The 21,223-nt window shown below is 38.3% G+C and overlaps 1 protein-coding gene across 1 annotated transcript in view; it reads left to right on the top strand.

Moving 5' to 3' along the window:
• The first annotated feature begins 517 nt into the window (after window positions 1–517).
• Window positions 518–21,223, top strand: part of SLC18A2 (solute carrier family 18 member A2) — a 44,298-nt gene continuing 23,592 nt past the window's right edge. The window contains exons 1-2 of the mRNA XM_036737162.1: window positions 518–638; window positions 2,019–2,361. Coding sequence (XP_036593057.1) covers window positions 518–638; window positions 2,019–2,361 — 464 coding nt within the window. The remainder of the gene's footprint in view (window positions 639–2,018; window positions 2,362–21,223) is intronic.

Here is a 21,223-nt window from a genome sequence, read left to right as displayed (position 1 = left end):
CCCCAAGTGACCCCTCAAATCCAATCTCCCCAAAGCGGAGATTGAATGAAGCCTTTTACCAACCTTGGCGACCACAGATGAAACCTAAAGTCCCATTCTCACACATCTCATCAGGACCAGAGATAGAGGTACATTCCGTAGAGGGTTAAAGTCTTTGTAAAGAAAGTGGGTCCCGCCGCTTCTGGGCTTCTCCCGCAGAAATATCGCGGAAATTAGACTCACTCCCTTCCTACCCATCCCTTTTCATTTTCATTTTATTTTCAACAAGTCAATCTTGTCTTGTTAACGAGAGCTCAAAAAAGGTCGACTTGGAAGGGATGCAATTGAAAAGGGGATGTAGATTTGATTAGTTCACTAACATCCCTCATTTCCTGGGTTGTAAAATGGGAATGGAGTCAGAAGCAGGGGTGTTTCGGGTTGAACAGAGTAAGTGAGATGGGCAGATCAAGGTTTAATTTAACTATTTGTCCTTTTTATTTGCAGCAAGAGTCACGCCCAAAGAAAGCATAGAGGAATCATGGCTCTGGGCGAATTTGGTCTCCTCACCTGGCTTCGGGAGAGCCGGCAGTCAAGGAAATTAATCCTTCTTATCGTATTTCTTGCTCTCCTCTTGGACAATATGCTGCTCACGGTTGTGGGTAAGTGGAAGCCTCTTTTCTTGGCTTCCTTTTAGATGAAAGAGGGCCATAGCTCCTAGCTACATGCATTTCTGGTAACCATAAGCCTTGAGATTTGCTTCTACACAAATTACAGAAACTTGACACTCTTCTCAAAAGCACATGGCTAGAAATTGGGGCTCAGGATGCTAGGGTTCTGTTTCTGCTACTGAGACATTATTTGTGGCTTCATTTTCCCCTGTAGTCACATCGGCAAATGACTCTCCAGATAAGGAGCAGAACTTATGTTTCCTCTTGATAGTACTTCCCCTCCCCACTTCATTGTGGTGGAAAAGATTTCTGTTGCACAAGAATATCTAACGTCCTAATAGTCTTCTGGCTTTTAAAAGAGGATGCATTTCATTTTAGGGTCTACATTGCAACAATGAGGACAAATAACGTTATTCCCCAGCTCCAAAACCCCAGAAGTGAGAGTTAAAGTTCTTGTAGGATTCAGTGCGCTGAGCCAGGAATATTTCCTGACCAGCTTCAAAGGTAATTTTGAGAGGATGTCAACTTCAGCCTCAGACTATATTAGATTATCCCTGTTTGAAAAATGGAAAACTAGGTCTCCTAAATTAACCCCATTAGCAAAAAGCATCTGATAGGTCTTCTTTTCCTTGAAATATTCTCATTTTAAATGGCTCTAAGTGTCATTTCTAACAGAGGGTTCAATATGAGATGGCTTATGTTATCTCAGTTTGCAGGCTTGCTGGACACATCTTCTGAAGAGCAAATAGACTCAGATTCTTGTATGAGAAAGAAGGACAGAGGGTGCAGGTCTCTCACTTGCTCTTGGTCATAAACTATTCTGGCTCTTTTATACTGATGGTCTGTCTTATGTATACTTACCTGGAACTTCAGCAGGGTCTTGGATGTTGTTTGAATTCTCTGAAACCTTTAGAAGTATGAATTGCCCAGACTACATAATGAATACAAATTCCAAGTTTATGTAATAGAAAAACAGAATAAGCCTGTTGCAAAATTGTTATTATGTGATGACACATAATGCAATTTAGATTTCTATTTCCTTACTTAAATGTCCTTATGGCTGTATACATTCTCTGGCTGGAGAAACACTGAACATTCTGAGTAAATACTGACATTTTGCCTTTTAACTAGCTTTCTTCTTGGAAATGATGGCTTATGGTGAACCACCATATTATTAAAGGGCTATGTGGAGAAAGTAAAAGATATAAATTAACATTCACTTTCTTAACTGTCCCTGAGTAGGTAGAAGTTTAATAGGAAGGGTGAAATAAGGTGAAGTTGTCAGACTTTAGTGAATTGTTCCTCCCACTTCGTTTGGAGAGAACTAGTTGTCTGTTATCAACCGCTTTTCTATTTTGCTTATCTTTCTAGTGCCCATCATTCCCAGTTACTTATACAGCATTAAGCATGAAAAAAATGCCACAGAAATACAAACTGCCAAACCAGAAACTGGGCCTCCTACCTTCAGCACCATCTTCTCCTATTATGACAACTCCACGATGGTCACTGGGAATACCACTAAAGCATCTGGACGAAGACAGTCCTATAAGACAGTGACACAGCAGATGATAGTCAATGCAACCAGCATGCCATCTGACTGCCCCAAGGAAGACAAAGACCTGCTCAATGAAAATGTTCAAGTCGGCTTATTATTTGCTTCCAAAGCGACCATACAGCTCCTCACTAACCCTTTCATAGGGCCAATGACTAACAGGTAGGTTGTTCCTTAGTGAAATCATTTGATACCAAGTAATATCTCTCAAGCTAACTTCCTACCTTCTGCAGGATCTTGCTACTCTGTCCCTTGCAATCTGTTATCCTTTTCATCCACGAGGTGTCTTCAATGGAAGCCTCAGTAAATGGGTAATCTAAGTGCTGCCATATCCCTCCCTTTACCCTTCCCCCATTGTCTTTTCTCTCATGCCAGCTAAAGATGCATTCCCATCTTTCTCTTCTTTTTCTACCCTCCAAAATAACCTTAGGTGATTGTTAAAAGTGAGAGTAGCTTTGAATTGGGATCCTGATCTCTCAATCCTGGATTCGATTAGTGAACAGTTGCAAAAATAGCCTTCGCTTAATTAACACTCCACAGTAACCACTGGCTGTCCTGAATTTCTAAGTGTCATTTAGCTTTGTTTCTTCCCTATTCCCCCTATCCTGGCTCTAGACCTCTTTTGGGGAACTTTTTTTTGGATTACATGGCCAAGAGGGAGGACTGTGAAAAAATGACACATCTAGGAGACTAGCTTACAGAGAGCATTTTAAAGGCAACTTTGGAGCTACAGGCAATGTGTTAATTCCTTCCATTTTACCAGTTGCTAAGACTTGTGTCTATACATAGGAAATTAAATGGCAAACTAAAGCAGTCATTCAATCCCCATCCCCTTAAAGATATCCTCAATATTAGGACCCATTATCTGAACATTACTGCCAAAAAGTGTTTTCTTGAATTAAAAGCTCTTTACTTTTTATGTGAACCGATAAATCCGGTATTTAGTGAGCAGTTAATATGTGCCTAGCATGGCACTAAGTGCTATGGAGTACAAAGTCATAAGCTTCACTTACAAGGAATTTATAATTTTGTTGGAGTGATGAGACTCAGTTTCCTTATCTGTAAAACAAGAGGGTTTAGACTAGATGATCTCATTCCAGTTCTAATAATCCATGATTCTAGCAAGATATACACATATGAAACATTGAATACACAAGACAGTATTACGTGCATACATTTATGGACAAATATGTATATATTCATACATATAAGCATTTTAAAATTGCTATCAAAAGGTCTCAGTTTTCCTGTTTGATTAGGGACCAGAATAGTATATAATAAACAGATATGAGCACTGTGAAAGAGGTGGAGATCTAAGTCGTTTACCATCTGTGGGACTTGGAGCAATTCACTTAACCTCTCTGGGCCTTGGTTTCTTTATATACAAACTCAGAGCATTGTTCTATTGTACGTGGCCTCTTATAACCCTCCAATCCAAAATTGTGATCTTATGAGCCTAATGTGAATTGGAGTCACTGTGGAAGGCTCTACTGAGGATGTAGGTCTTGAGCTGGGCCACTGAAGGAGGTGTCGGGAGGGAGGATGATGGAGGGCATTCTCTATGGCAGTAACAGTGTGAACAAAGGCACAGAGGAAAAAATAAGTATGATGGAAAATGAGTAGGGCAAGTGAAGGAGAGCTCTCTGGCTGGAGGAAAGGGTCATTTGGGAAACAGTGAGAAATAAGGAATAGGTAGTTGGGGCCAGGTTCTGGAAGGTCTGGAAAACTAAGCAGAAAAATTTAGATCCAAAAGGGCATGCAGTGGGGCATCCTTACAAATTCTTGATCAAGGCAGTGACGTGAGAAGAGAAAAGTCTCAGAAATATTAAGTCCATAGCATTGGACAGAATGGATTGGAGTGGGGGAGACCAAGCAGCCCAATCATGCAGGATACAAGGTAAGAAGATGCACTAGAGTGGTAACATTAGAAATGAAGAAGAAGGGATGAAATGGAAGTGGCCAGACTACCTGGGAAAATATAGAAGATCTTAAAAGTATGAATTGTTCTTTGTCTAAAGCAGTGGTCTCCAAACATTTTTGAGCATGCATCCTTATCAGTGAAAAACAAATAAATATGAGTATTTATTTATAAAGTATACACATATTCCATTGTACTAACACTTATATAAATTCAGAACTTGCCCCAAAATAAAAATGAAAAAGAGGAAGTTGAAATAACATTATATTAATTAATAATCCAAACCATCTTTTGTTCTCACTAAAATACTATTAATAATGATATTTTAGTGAGAGCAACATGGTTCAAATATTCTTCGCTATTTTTGAAAATCTTGGTTTATTACTTTTTGTTACAGTGATTCAAAGATCTGGTTCTGAGTTCAGTTTATTAGAATATTTGATATTGATGGCTGTCATAGCTGAAAAAAATCTGTCACAAAGATACTTAGTTCTAAATGGAGGAAGTGCATTGTTGCCTATTACCAAATCATGATATTCAATTTTTCAATCCTGTCCACCAATTAGGCAAAGATTCTCATTGAAATTCAGCTAGGAAATTTCCATCTTCTTTGATGTCTATCAGTGTGCAAACTTGTCAGAATGTATTGACTTTTTATATTTTAACAAACGGATTCAAAACTCATTGAAAAACTCTTTTATTTGTGAGGTTTTAAACCAGGTTAGGAAATTCTGCTCCTAGGTTTTTATAAGTAGAGGTGAGAGATGTGAGTGTTGATAGATGACCAGTGTCATTTTCAGCATCCCAAAGAGAAGAGAATAAATATTGCAGAAGAACATAGACCACAATGTCAAATACAGCACAGGTCAAGAAGGAGGAAGATTGAAAAAAAGGCTGTGAGATTTGGCAGTTGAGAGATTTTTGAAGAAAGCAGTTTCAACTGAGGGAGCAGTTCAAAATAAGGAGAAAGTTGAGAACGTGGAAGACTAGAAGGCTGAGGGTGGCCTCCATGGAAATAGAAAAGTTCAAAAGAGAATTGGGGTTTGGGGTAAAAATAATGCGTGGCCCCTGCCCAACACCTCCTGCAAAAGCCGCAAGTCAAAAAGAGTGAAGGACAATATAAGAGTGAAGGGCAGGGCATGCATGGGTTCGTGAGTTGAAGTTGTCTTATAAGAGTCCTAAGAGGTTCATAGGGCAGTTAGGTGGTACAGTGGATAGAGCACCAGGTCTAGAATCATCTTACCGAATTCAAATCTGGCTTCAGGCACTTACTAGCTGTCCGATCCTGGGCGAGTCACTTAACCCTGTTTATCTCAGTTCCTCATCTGTAAAATGAGCTGGAGCACGAAAAGGCAAACCACTCCAGTGTCTTTGCCAAGAAAACCACAAATGGGGTCATGAAGAGTTGGACACAACTGAAAAACAACTCAACAACAATTACAAAGGGATTCATGCCAGGGGGAAGGTTTGACGCAATCCATCTTCCCACCCTTTGATTGGTTGACCACAAATACACTGTGGGGTCATACCATTAGGAAACCATGGGTCTAGAAAGATGGCATTGCTGACCCACAGTCAGGAGGACTTAATGAACATCTATAACTTGTCTCCATTAGTTTCTTAGACTTCTAAGTGGCAGACTGCAAGGTCATATTAAAGCTATGATAATGGCCCCGAACCACATCCTGCCCCTATTCTTAATTAGTCAGAAAACTATTTTTAGATGGCAGGGGGCAAAATATGCTCACAAAATTAATCCAAGGCTGGTTTGAGATTATGACCCCCTCTGAAAAGCACCATCATAAATACAGCAACACATTTTTTTTTGTCAGCAAAAGGAAAATCAAACAAACTTAACTAGTTATGATTTCAAAAACATTTGGGTTTCTATATGTGGGAAGACCAAGTAAGGACACTTCTTGAAGACACATCTAATATAATTACAGAAAACTGTTCAAGGTTTTGTGTTCTGAGAAGGCAAAGAGCTCATCTAGCACACAGCAAAGTGGAAGACATTATCATAATAATGCCCTTGCCAGACACCTGGTGGGAGTGGTGTTAAGGCACGGTAGGGTAGGTACTGGGAAACTCAGGGACTGAAATGATTGAAGCATCACAGTGCTCAAAAGGCAATTGGGAAATGAATGAGTTTTTAAAACTGGCTCGTATTGTAATGTTTTACTTTTGCCAAGGGAAGCAGCAGTGGCTTTTTCACTACTAAACATTCAGTATGAGACTAATGCTGTAGTTGCCTGAGATTGAAGTTTTACACATACACGCACACACACATACACACACACACACGACATGTATGCATGTTTCTGTATATATGTATAAATACGCGTGTGTGCACATGTGTGCGTATACATGCATGCATGCACACACCCTTCTCTGGAGAGAAACCTTGCTTTACTTTGCTACTTTTAATATGCAGGATTAACCATCCAATTAATTAGCAGGCATTTATAAAGTATCTAGTGTATACAGGTCAGGTACTCTTCTGGTTGATGACGGATACAAAGACAGGAATGAAATTAGTTCCTGCCCTCTGGGAACTCACATTCTATCTGGGGAGACAACATATACATATGTAACTATATGCAAAATTTTAAAAAGATAATTTTGTAGGGGGTGGGGTAATGGTAAAGGAAGCACTACCAGCTGAAGGAATCAGGAAGAGTAGAAGGTGGCATTCCCAGTTATACGTGGTTACTAGAGGCAACTACATGGCACAATGGAGAGAATGCTGGACCTGGAATCAGGAAGACCTGAGTTCAAATGTGACCTCAGCTACTCCTAGCTGCGTAACCCTGGGCAAGTCACTTAATTTGTTTGCCCCAATTTCTCTATCAGTAAAATAGGGATAGTAATATACCTACCTCCCAGAGTTATTATGAGAATAAAATGAGATCTTATCCATGAAGATCTTGGCAAATCTTAATGTGCTATATAAGTGCTAGTTTTTTTTTTATTATCATTACTCCTGTTATCCATGAGTAGTTCCTAGAATCCTACACTTGGGATAGAAAGGAACTTGAGACAATTTGCTCCATCCTCTCCTTGAGCCTTACAACATCTTCTACAACCTCCTCAAATTGCCAAGGAACCACTGCTTCAAACCCATCCTGTGATAGGGGATTTTCTACCTCCAGAAGCAGCCCATTTCATTGATGTGATCTCTCCTCCAATAAAAGTTTTTAGTGCCAAACCAGTTTCCTTCAGACATCCAACATCTCTCAAGATCATCGCCCTCTTCTAAAACTATATGTGTGCTCAGGGATCATAGGCCCACAGAATAATAAAGCTAGAGCCAGGGGGGAACCTCAGATGCCATCTCAATGGTGTCAAAAGCAAATAGAAATGATCCCTGTGGGCCACATATTGACTTAGGAAAGCACAAATTAACATTTTATATATTGTATTGTATTTCTATTTATTTTGTTAAACATTTGCCAATCACATTTTAATATGGCTCCAGCAACACTCAAGCCCAGAGTTTCTCACTCAGGACTTATTCAGGTAGGTAGTGCTTACTCCCCATGCTCAACATCCCTCCCCTCTCCACCTACAGTCACACTTAAGTTCATAGAATTTTAGGACCAGTCCAACCTCCCATTTGACAGATGAGGAAACTGAGCCCCTAAGAGGGGAAGCATCTTGCCTGTAGTGAAAAAGCTATTGTCTGTAAAGATGGTAATAATAATAATGGTGATAACAATAATAATGCTGTTTATAAAATCTCTTATCTGCACAACAACCCAAGAAGTTAGGTGCTATTATTATCTCCATCTTACTGATGAAAAAACTGAGGCAGACAAGAGGTTAAGTAACTTGCCCAGGGTCATACAACCAGTAAGCGTCAGAGGTGGAATGTGAACTCAGCTCCAGCGCCATGAACTCTCTGTGCCATGCTGCCTACTACCTGGGTATTAGGAGCTAGGTCTTCTGGACTGTCTTCTTCCCACTATACCATGCTGCCCTTCACTTTCCTTACCCTCCTCACTGCGGTGTGTTTTTATACCCTTTGCGATGATGATCTGCTTTTCTGCTCCTGAGTAGGGTTCTTCCTATTTGTACCAGGTTGAATTGAACAAAGTCAAGACTGCTGTTGTTGGTCAGTCACTGTGTTGCATTGTTGTACTGTTGTTGTCATTGCTGTTTGTAAATCAGTGCAGGATATTTCTTGTAGGTGTTTCTTGTTGGTCACAAAATATTTTTATTATAAATTTTGGCTACCCTGAGCTAAGAGATTCCTAGGTATTATGGGGAGAATGAGGTTTTGGGGGCAAGACTCACCACACAGATTCAACCATTTTCTGCTCATAATTGGTGTACTATTTAGAGCAAAATACTCAAATTAGAGGAATGTTAGAGTCAGAGGGTCATAGAATTAAAAGCTAGAAAGGTCCTTAGAAATCATTTAGAAATGATTCTGAGACTTTTTTGTGTGTCTCATAAAGTCATGGAAGTCTCATGAAGACCACGGATACCTTCTTAGAATGATGGTTTTTAGATGCATAAAATCAAATATAGAGGATGGCAAAGTAAGACAATTGAAATAGTTATCAACATATTAAATAAGTTTGTAGACTCTAGGTTAAAAAACTCCTGGTCTAGCCCACCTTGTTCATTTTTCAGATATGGAATATGAAACATATAGAATTGAAGAGAGTCGAGACTTATGATTTCAGTGGTATAGAGAACTCTTGGGGAGAGATTTCCTCTACCAATTCAGATAGGTAACTGTCTTCCATTTTATAGTCTAACAGAGTTGCCTGGGACATTGAGGGATTGCATGACTTGTGTAGGGGTCCCACACACAGTCAGTATGTATTAGCCTTAGGACTTGAATTCTGGTCTTCTTGATTCTGAGGTCTGCTTTCCACTCTGCCTAGTTTCCCAAGGTCATATAAGTAGTAAATAGTAGAGCCAGAATTTGAACTTAAAACCTTTGGGTTGTGTAGTTTCACAAAATAAGAATGACAATTTCTCCCTATGAGACTAAGCTTTTTGAGGACAGAAGAACTTGGATAAACTCTAGACAAGGTTTGAAAATTGCCTCCCCTATGTGTCACTGCCCCCAGAAGCTTTGTTCCTTCATGATAATGCAAGATTTTGACCTATCACAAAATTAATTCCTATGGATCATACGTGGAGAATGGAATTTTATGGCATAAACAGTATATACATTTATAAAGAGTCATTTTTTGAATGACTCTTGTTATCCCTCCCCTATGTAATATGCCCTCCTTACCTTGTCTACCTTTGATTCAGGGTCAGTGGTGGGAGCAGGTAGATATGGGAGCGGGGCAAAGAATGTGTTTTTCATTTTTGTATGTCCCACAGTAATAAGAAAACCTGCATTTAACAAATCAGGAAGATTTGGATTTGATTCCCACTTTGGACACTTAGAAGCTATTTCACCTAACCCCTGAAGTCACTTAATCTCTTCAAGCTTGAGTTTTCTCATCTATGAAATGGAAATAATAATGACATTGACTTCACAGAGTTGTATTGAAGATCAAATGAGATAATGCATATAGAAAGTATTTTGCAAACCTTAATATACTACATAAACGTGAACCATTATTATTATTGTAAAGTTCATTTAATAAATGAATAGGTAGGATGAAGTGCCCAGATTTGAATCTGACACCCTTCTCTTTTTGTCATATGCAATGGTAGTAGGTTCAAAAATAATCCTTGCACCCACCAAAACCTGATAGTGCCTTTGGTCATTTGAATTATATTTCTGAGGGACAACTAACCTGCTTCACAGTAGGTTTCATTCAACTAGCATACAAAGGTGAAAAGTATGGTGAGTTTTTTCAGTCACAAAGGTGAATTTTCTGAATAAAAACCTAGAAAGGAAAAACTTCTTGCTGAGACAATGTAAAACTCTCCTTTCTATCTTTTTATACTAAATCAAGTCAAGTTGTTGTTGTTGGAAGTGGTGGGAGTTGTGAATAGAGGAGATTTCATTTGACAGGTGTGAGGGCCAATATTGGCAGAATTTTTAGAATCGGAATATACCAGGTGACCAGGCTCAGTTTGATTTCTCAGCTTCCTCCAGTAATGGGGCATCTTGTCCAATGTCATCTTATGCTTGTCACTGTCTCAAAGTCCTGCTTTTACTAAATCAGCATCAGCAACTGGATTACAATACTAGGTTGTAATAATAAGAATAGGTCCTAAGTAATAATCCATATTTTTCTCATGTAACTTGAAATCCAGGTGTTTTTCCAGAAAATTACACAATGTACACCAAAAGGGGGACTTCAGAGCTCACCCACTCCAACCTTTTGATTTTATCAATGGGGAAAAACAAGGCCTGAAGTAGAAAAATGACTTGCCCAGAGAAAGTAAATGTCAGAACCAGGACTAGACCAAGGTCTCCTGACTTCTGATCCAGTAATTTGTACACCCCAAACACTGTCTCATTTTAGCTAACATCAGGCCAACAAAAACAAATTTATCTAAAACGATCTTGTACTTAACATATAGAGGTTTTCTAACTGCTGTCACTTGGTCCGAAATGAGATTTCTGGTAATAAGCAGTGACCTTTTCAATTTCTCAGTTGGTAGGAAGAGCAGCTGTTTGGGAAAAGACTCTCCAGTTGGAGATATTGTTAACTAAGTACACAGAAAATGGTCCAGTCTTCTGAAGTCAGAAAGATAATGGTCAGAGGAGTGTGGCGTTCTTGTCACACTAAACAATCAAGATAATGTATTTGAGAGAACAAGAAAAGTGTTAACAGAAGAAGTAATCTACACTACAATAACTCATGGGACACTTAATGTGTCACTTGAAGAAAAACTGATATGTGGAAATATGGATTAATATGTAAGCAACTAATTAGCTTGTAATTAATCTTTTCATAATAGGAGTGTGTGTGTGTGTGTGGGGGGGTCACAATAGCATTACTTCCAAGAGCAAGCTCCCTTGGTGCATTTACAGGTTGATTTACAGAAATTCATTTTATATGCTACTTGTTTGCACATTTATTTTTACAGCATGAGATATACCTGTGCCCTCTTGGGAGAGAATTGGGATTAAGAGCATAGTTTGAGGACATTTAGCCTACCTTTAGAGCTTCCATGTCATGGAGGCTAATCAGTCACATTATCATAGGGTTTCAACATCTATTTTTATTGCCCTCCACAAACCAAGCTAATGATAAACAAAAGGAGTTGAAAGTACAGGAAGTAGGCTACATCTCCCCGATACCCTTCCACGGAAGTACTGTATCAATAACAGTCTGATAGACTGACTTAGGACTCTGTCAGCCTGTGTGATAGGAATGACATCCTTTGCTAGGATGACCAAGATGTGACAGTGCACATCCATAGGCCTCGATGAGTCACTGCCTTCTAGTGTAATTGTGTTAATAAGCATCTTCCTCACCAGCCAGTCCCACAGTACCGGATTCATTGGGTCCCTGGCTCTAAGCAATTGATATACAGACACTTCCTCTCTTTCAGGCTAATTTTAGGCACTTTTAGCCTCAAGTTGAAACTTTTGTCTTCTGGAGAGAGCCAAGATTTAGACTGGATCTTGTGGTTAGCTCATAATTAGTCTAGAACTGGGAATCTTAACCCATGGTCCATGGACTCTCAAGGGGTCTGTGGATAGATTCCAGAGGTTCTATACAAATATACATATTAATATATACAGTTCATATGTGTGTGATTATAGATATTGATAGAAATAATATATATGAATTCATCAATATACTTCATATATGACATAAAATTTCATATTCTATGTTAATTTAGATGGGAAATTTTTCATTTTTATTTTCACTAATTTCTAACTAAAACTTGGTATTTCCTTCAGTTATGAATGTGGCCAAAAACATTCTTGAGACAAAGGGATCCATAGGCTTCACCAAATGGGTCCATGATATTACCCAGATTAAGAGCCCCTGGTCCAGAATAAGAAATTCCCTTCCCCACCCAAGAAAGAAATAAAAAGGGAGAGAGTCAGACGTACCCAGTCACCAAGAATCATAGCACAGGACTGTATCAGCAATAATCAGCTTGTTCTGAGATTCTTGAAAAGGGTGAAGGGAAATATGGCATGAGCAAGTATGAGAAAAGAGATTCGGATATTTGTTAAATACCAAAGTTTATTAGCTTTTGACAAAATTGTCAGATGCTAAAGACCATTGAATATTGGAAGGAAAGTATTAGGGGTTTGTATGTGTGTATAGTTAAAAAAATTATCTGCTTGTACTAACATCTATGAAAATAGACTATAAGAAGCAGACGGGTCTTAATCTATGCCTTTCCTTGATATGCAAATAGGCTCTCAAGCATATTAATGACTTCCCCAAGGTCATAGATCAGTAAATGGCAGAATCAGGACTAAAACTCAGTTCATCTCTTTAAAAAATTTATTGGTATCTTCTGTTTTTATATCACCTACTCTTTCCACTGGAATACTCCCCCAACCCCTTTTAGAAAACTTTCTTTTGTGCAGGAGTTCTTAACCTTTTTGTGTCATGGATATTTTTCTCAGAATAATGGTTTGTTTCCTATATTCATAATTGAAGGCTAAATTTCAGTTAGTAAAAACAAAGATATAACTTTTTTTTCCATTCCAGCTTATAGATCCCCTGAAATCTAATGTTTGAGGGCCTATAGACTCCAGTAAGAATCCTGATCTAATAAAAAATTAAAAAAAACATTTAGAAAAACTAATTGGCATATCAAAAAAGTCTGACATTGTACAAAGTGTTCCACACCCATGTTCCCCCACCACTCTAACTAAGTAGGGAAGTATCTTCTCAAGTCTCTTTGGGTTCAGTCTTAGTCACTACAATTTCACGGTATTCACTTTCTATTATTTTGTGGTTCTTTCTTGCTGTCATTGTGTACATTGTTATTATTGTGTATATTGTTTTTATTAGTTTTCCTTCCTTCACTTTGAATGAATTTGTATGTTTTTCTTTGCTTCTCTGTATTCCTCATATTCATCATTTCTTATAGCATAGTACAAGTCCATTACATTCATGTACCATAATTTTGTTCAGCCATTCTCCAATCAGTGGGTATCTACTTTGTTCTCAGTTCTTTCCTACCACAAAAAGTGCTGCTATGAATATTTGGTGTCTATGCGGTCTTTCTTTTTGTCATTGACTTTCTTAGGGTATATGCCTCACAGTGGAATCTCTACATTAAAAAGTATGAACACTTCAGTCACTCTATTCACATATTTTCAAGCTGATTTCAAGAATGGTTGGAATAATTCATAGCTCTACCAACAAATGTACACATCTTTGCACAACTTCAATATTTACCATTCCCAACTTTAGTCAACTTTTACAATTTACTAATGTGAGGTGAAACCTTAGAAACCTAGGTCTTCTGACTCTTCAGTTGCTCTCTTTAAACTTTATGAAAGACTTCATAGACTGTGAAGTGCTCTACAGATTCACAGTATTGCTATGGCTATTATAATAATTATAGCCAATCACAAAGTCCTACTCTAATTCTTCATCATGGCATGAGGATGACCTTGGATTTCTATAGGTTATGTCTACAGACAGTAAGTTCTGATAGTTTCCATCAAGTTTGTAAAGCTTCTGGTATAATCTTTACAACAAATGGAGAGGTTCAGTATCAGTAGGTTGGTCAATTGATAGTTAATTCTTTGGCCATGGAAACCCATAAAGGAAAGACAGTTGCAAAATGGTCCTTAGTTCTGTACAATAGTAGTGGCAGAGGATAGCAAACAGGGCAGTGTGCTAAGAATCATAATATTTTAAACTCATTTATAAACATTAACTTGGCCGTTGTTACTCTAAATATAATATTCTAATCCAGTAACCAATAGATAAATAAATTCCTCCAGGCACTGAAGGAATTGAATTCTATCAATTTTAATACCCTTACTGTAAATGAAACTAGAAGACAAAAGGAAGTTGTAGATAAATGAAAGGATGAGTCACAAGTTCTGGTTACTTATGTGGAAATCATTTTTAAACCTTCCGTCTGTGTACTTTCAGGTCACCAACTTGTTAGAACAAAGATTGAAATCAATATTAAATTAGAGGAAAGGACATGAATATAGGTCACAAAACTCAGATAATCCAACCTAGCCTGTTAAGATAATCAGTTTAAACTGAAAAATGGGAAATGGAGAAAGTAAAAGATATTGAAACAGACTGTTATCATTTCTTAAGAAAGTTTAACCATTATATATCCATTGCTGCAACAATGATACCCAAAGAACCTCAAACACCTCAGTCAGCAGATATTTGATCTCTTTGTCAGGCAGAAAGAGACAGTGGCCAGTAAGGGAAATACTGGTTTAGAGCATAAATTCATTTATAATCTCTTACAGAAGGAGGATGGCATAATATTAAAGCAATATCATATATAAAACATCAAAAAAAAGCAGTATAAGGGAAGTCATCCTGAGGACAGTTAAGGTGAAACTAGATGCAGAATACCAAAAAAAGAAATTAAATGGGAAAGATTTATAAAGATTTTTATAACAAATTTGTCTAGTCACTATGAACTAATAAATATCATAGCCCCCAAGGTGCTCCACAAGGCAGTAAAACTACACTAAAGAAAACAAAGGGAAAAGCAATCAAACCAGATCAATTATACACAAAGCATATATAGCTGTGCTGTAAATGACACAATTTTGAAGGGATTGAGAGATCAGTTCTCAAAGTATCTGAAATAAGGGAGGATGCCAAAGTTGGGGGAAAATCTTGGATGTTATTGTTACCAAAAAGAGAGAGGTTCAAAGAATACCAATCAATATTGACTCATATGCTAACTTATCCATTTCTATAAATTTTTTTATGAGAATAATCTACACGAGCATTGAAGGCATACTTGATGGGGGTATGGAAAGGAAGCAGATAGGCTTCTATACAAATGATATTCTATAGCAAATAATGTCTTTAGTCATGCAGTTGATTGAAAGATAAAGAGATAATGAAAAGGCATTTTATTCATGAGAGCAAAATTCTGCCTTAAAGACTGTCCTTTGATAAGATGTCTCCCATGCATATTTTAATTTGAAAAATACAAAGATAGAGAACTTTGTTGGATGACCATCTGATTACTAATATCAAATGAGATCTAATAAAGGAAGATGGGTCCTCAACAAAGGTCCTTACTGCTAACATGAAGGATGTCCATTACAGAATAGAAATAGAAGAAAGGAATTCATTCCTATCCTGGGGCCCATGCTCTTATTTTTAAAATATTTTCATAACTTTTTTCAATATAATTAGTTTCATTTGTAATCCCATGTATTTTATTTTATGCATTTAAAAACATTATTCTTAGAATGGGTCCATAGGCTGCCAAAGGGGTCTGTACACAAAAGGTTAGTCTTGCTATAAATGATGAAGTCCTTCAGATTCTTGGTTTGCATTGTACTGGTTGCATCAAATCCCTGAACATTGCAGAGCCTCCTATCCAAATTCTATAATCATTTAAAATAGGTCAGCCATGGTACATGGTACAAAAATCAAGTGGATAAAGAATGTCTACTGTTCAGGCAGTTGGATGGACAAGCCACAGAACTGGTCTTGCAGTTACAAAAACCTTGGACTGACCTTACACATCGATGATGAGCTGGGTGGGGAATTGATCAGAAGTAGAGGATGAATTGCTTTTGGAAAACTTTCTAATTCTTTTGATGACTCCAAGCTTCTCCCTGAAGTAAAGGTCCACCTTCTTTATAACAACAGTTTTTAGATAATTCCATATGGTTGTGAGTCAAGGAATGCATAGTCCCCAAAGAATTTAAGCTGGTCACTGAAGGGCAGTAGAAAAGCTTATGGTATATGCCAGTGGACAAATATTGCCAACTAAAAATTGAGCAAAAGAAACATAAAGAATGCCCAGAGAGGTGTATGATTAGAAAAGAAGGTAGGAAGAGATGAGAGATTTTTTTTGACCTAAGTGTAAGACTTAACACTTATTCCTTGTAAATTTCATCTCATTAGATTTGATTCAGTGTTCTAGCTTGCCAAGGTTTTCTGTATACTGAGCCCAGATTCATTATTATAATTAATGATGATATTATTCATTATAATTAAGGTAAGTCAAAAATTGTTAGCTACTGTGATTTTGGCAGAAGAGAGAAAAGAGGGAGAGAAGGAGAGAGAGAGAGAGAGAGAGAGAGAGAGAGAGAGAGAGAGAGAGAGAGAGAGAGAGAGAGGATAGCTTGTGTGCTTCATTGGCATTCAATATGGAGAGGAAAAAAGGCCACCAGAACAAGGAAGGATCCCCTATAGAGGATTTATAGGAGGATCATAGATTTAGATACAGAAAGAGCCTGAGAGGCCATCTTGTCTAATTACCTCATTTTAACAGATAGGGAAACTAAAATAAATTAAGTGATTTACCCAAGGTCACATAGGTACTAAATGACAGAGACAGTATTTAAATTCAGTTTTTCTGACTTCAAAGACCATTATCTTTCCACCATTATTAATATCTTTACAAGATGAAAAGGCACAGATGGGCTGTGATTTTCATTCTGAGGGGGACTTCCCACATTAAGGAGAGCACAGACCCATTAAAGTATCAAAGTGTGGTCAACCAGCCTTACTGATGCTGAAATACAAATGAGCAACCTAACATATGGTAGAGCCAAGTTGGATTATTGGGGATTTTTGAGGGAAAGGAATAGAGCATTCTGCAATGGTGAACAGTATCCTTTTGAAACCAGTGCTATCCATCAGCCTTTAGCTTACTTAGGGGAGCACAGATGTTTCATTTGGTTACATAAATGAAGAATGCCTTAGGGGTTGAGAGGGCTTAAACAACCAAAATAAAGGATTAGTGGAATTGGAATTATACCACTAATTCCAACAGCCTTGAAAAATATACTAGCCCTCCAGCCACTGAATTTTCCAAGCAGGATGCTGAAAGAATGAAGAGTTTATTTTGTTCTGTGGAGCCAGAGGCAATTTCAACCCTCACATATCCATCCATTCTTGCAACATATCATAGTCAGATAGTAATATACTGTATAAAGGCATGCTATGGTCTCTAACCCACCCTGAAGGCCTTTGCTAAACTGTTGAATCCAACCAGCAGAGAAACTGGCGGCAATTTTCACATGAGAAATGCTTCTTTGTCACTGGATACCTAGCCTAGAGCCTTGGATACAGCCAACAAGTTTTGGATACTTGGATATAGGTCCACAAGTATGGGGGGAGAGGGAAGAACATATTTTATTAAATTTAATTTTTACAATTAAAAACTATTTCACTCCCTCTTGTCCACTCTCCATCCCATTGAGAAGGGGGGAAGACTCTTGTAACAAGCACGCAACCAAGTAAAACAAATTCCGCCTTTGATCATGTCTAAGATGGCTAGAGTGCCAGGCATGGAGTCAAGAAGACTCATCTTCTTGAGTTCAAATCTAGCCTCAGACACTTACTAGTTCTGTGATCCTGGGCAAGTCACTTAACCCTGTTTGCCTTAGTTTCCTTATCTGTAAAGTGAGCTGGAGAAAGAAATGGCAAATCACTCCAGGACATTTGCCAAGAAAACCCCAAATGGGGTCATGAAGAGTTAGATATGACTGAAATGACTGAACAATGACAATAATTATATGCCTCATTCTGCACCCTGTGTTCATTCCTTCTCTGCCAGGAAGGGGGTAGCATGCTTCGCCATCTGTCTTCTGGAATCATGATAGATCATTGAATTAATTGGTATTCTTAAGGCTGTCCGTGGAGCAGTGGTACAGTAGATAGCGTGTCAGGACTGGAGTCAGGAAAATTCATGAGTTCAAATCTGGCCTTAGAGATTTACTGGCTGTGTGACCCTGGGAAAGTCACTTAACACTATTTGCTTCAGTTTCCCGATCTATAAAATGAACTGGAAAAGGAAATGGCCAACTACTCTAGTATCTTTGCCAAGAAAACCCCCACTGGGGTCATGAAGAGTCTGAAATGACTGAACAACATAAAAAGGCTTTCAGAGTTGTTTGTATTTATGATGTTGTGGTATAAATTCTTCTCCTGCTTCTGCTCAATCCGATCTGCATCAGTTTATACAAGGGTTCTCAGGTGTTCTCTGTAACTGTCCACTTCATCATTTCTTACAGCACAATAGTATTCTGTTACATTCGTATGCCATAACTTGTTCAGCCATTCCCCAGTTCATGGGTATCTGCTTAGTTTCAAGTTCTTGCTACAAAAAAAGAGCTTCTATAAATATTTTTGTATACACGGGCCTTTTTTGTCTTTCTGTGATCTCTGAGGTATAGGCCTATGATGGATGAAAAGCTATGTCTGAGGTGTATGAAGTAGTAGCTATTTTAAGTTGCATTCCTCTAATTATTAGTGATGTAAAACATTTCATATGGCTCTTGGTAGCTTGGAATTTTTTCCTTAGGAAGCTTGATTCTTCATATTCTTTGGCCATTTATCGATTGGGGAATAGTTCTTATTCCTATAGATTTAATCTGTTCTTTATATACCTTTGAAAGAGACACTCATCAGGGAAATTTGATGCAAAAATTTTCCCCCAGCTTTTTTCCTTTCTAATTTTAGATGCATTCGTGTGTGTGTGTGTGTGTGTGTGTGTGTGTGTGTGTGTAAAAATTCTAATTTTATGTATTAAAAATTGTTGTCTGTGGTCCTCTCTATCCTTTGTTTGGTCAGGAATTCTTTTCCTATCCATACGTCTGACAGGTAACTTCTTCCTTGCTCCTCTCATTTATTTATAAAGTCATATTTTATGTCTAAGTCATGTAGCAATTTGGACCTTATCTTGGCATGTGGCACAAGACGTTGGTCTATAACTAGTTTCTACCAGATTGCTTCCTAGTTGTCACAGCACTATTTGTCAGACAGTGAGTGGGACCCTTATAGGGCAGGCCTAATCTGTTTCACTGATTGACTCTTCTGTTTCCTAACCAGTACCAAATCATTTTGATGATTGCTATTTTGTAATATAGTTTGAGATCTGGTATTGCTAGGCTCCTTACTTTCTCATTTTTTTTATTATTTCCCTTGAGAGTCTTGACCTTTTATTCCTACAGATGAATTTTACTATTTTTCAAGATATATTCTATATGTATTTGCTAAATTTAATTGAATCCATGGAAAAAGACAAGACTAAAAAAAGTCTAATCTCCAGGTCACAGCTGGCTTCTAGAAGAGCTGCCCTGGCCATTAGAATGAAGGGATATATCCTGCTTCCTTTGTTCCTTTCATCTCCATCCGACATGGTGTCAATACTACAAGGTCTGCCCTGCCTCTGGCTATAGGAGTTGTTGTTGTTTGTCCTTTGTCCTCAAATAGGACCATGACATCAGGGAGGTGAAGTCATAACATGCAAGTGGATTGAATTTACACGGAGGGCTGTGCAAAGTCACCAGCCTCACTTTTTCTTCTGGAGCCATCTGGATCCAGTGGTGAGATATAGATCAGGATGACTGGAGATGACCCTGGATGCAGTGTGAGAGCTTGGCCTTTTTAAGCTAAGGTCTTTAACAGGTCTCAGTTTGACTGAGGCAGTGCCTTTTCAGTGATTAAGGCTTAATAAGAAATGAGACAGAATGACCTCTTTACCTAGTTAAAAAAAATCAAGCTAGGTTATTATAGGGGACAGAAGGAAAGAGGGAGAGAGAGAGAGAGAGGGAGGGAGGGAGAGAGACAGACAGACAGACAGACAGACACACACACACACACACACACACACACACACACACACAAAATGTAAAACATGGGGCAGAGACATTCAGTACAATGAGAGGATTGCATACTTGGGTGGCGAGGGAGACCTTGGAAACAACCTAGTTCAACATCCTCATTTTACAGATGAGAAAATAAAGGCCTAGAGAGTTGAAAAGACTTCCCCAAGGTCACACAGGTAGTAGACAACAAAACTGAGATTTTAATCCAAACCCTCTGACTCCAAATTCAGTGTTCTTTCCATTATACCACATTGCTTCCTAATTCAGTAAAACCAAGCTGCCATTTGAAAGTACAGGGTAGCATCCCAAGGGAAATTAAATTCAATAAACATTTATTAAACATTAACTATTGGCAAAGCCCTAGTCTTGGAACTTCAAAGATAAGGAAGCTATCATCTCTGCCCTCAAGGAGTTTACCATCCAGTAAGGGAGATGAGATTGTGCACCGCTAAGACAAACAAGCTTATGCTAAGTGAATAAGAGGAAATACAGAGTCCTCTGAAAGCAGATGGGGTTGGCAGATCATTTCCAGTTGGTGGGGATCAGTCAGGGCTTTACTGAATGAAGCTGGTGGCATTTGCATTATACCATAAAGAATGAGTAGGATGTTGGCAAGCAGAGAAGAGGGGTGGTGGGCAGTTAAAGGGAAGTGTCAAGTACTACAAGGAACAGACTTAGTAAAGGAGGGGAATTATGGATCATGTTGGGGGCACAATGGGCAATTTGACATACACAGAATACAAAATAGAACATAAATAGCTAAGAGAAAGATATTCTACTTTATGCGGCTGATTCATTTAAGGAGCAGAGAGGCAGCATAGTAGTGGATAGGGCACTGGGTTTTAAGTCAGGAAGAGCTAGGTTCAAATCCTGCCTCACACACTTGGGACTCTGGACGGGTCACTTAACCTTGTTGTGCTCCAGCTTCTTTGTCTGCCTTAATGGTCTTCTAAGGCCCCTTCGGGTTCTAAGTCTATGATAAGCACTTACTCAGCATCTACTCTAGGCAAGACCCTGTGATCAGGATACAGACAAAATAAACAATAATGCCTGGCCGTATGTTTTTTTTAATGCATCAAATAAACAGCATCATTGTGCATTCCATAAACATAACACATACATGCACATGTGTGCACACACGCAAATATCTGAGCATGTCATTATAATAACAAAGGTACATGTACCTTCTGGGGCCTGCTAGGGAACCATTGAGTAATTGTGACAATCCATTTGTATTTTTGATAGTCTATTTTGGGTACATGCAGAATAGTAAAGAATAGGATTAAGAGTCAACTTGATATAATGGGAAATGTGTTAACCTCATATCATAAATCATTCAACTGTTCCTTGCCTCAGTTTCCTCATCTCTAAAGTTGGAATCATCATCATAATATCAGAACTGGAAGATAGCTCAC

This window comes from Trichosurus vulpecula, chromosome 8 (genome assembly GCF_011100635.1).
Source record: "Trichosurus vulpecula isolate mTriVul1 chromosome 8, mTriVul1.pri, whole genome shotgun sequence".
NCBI lineage: Eukaryota > Metazoa > Chordata > Mammalia > Diprotodontia > Phalangeridae > Trichosurus > Trichosurus vulpecula.
Note: the sequence above shows the minus strand (reverse complement) of the source record. Positions and strands in the feature narration are given on the sequence as shown.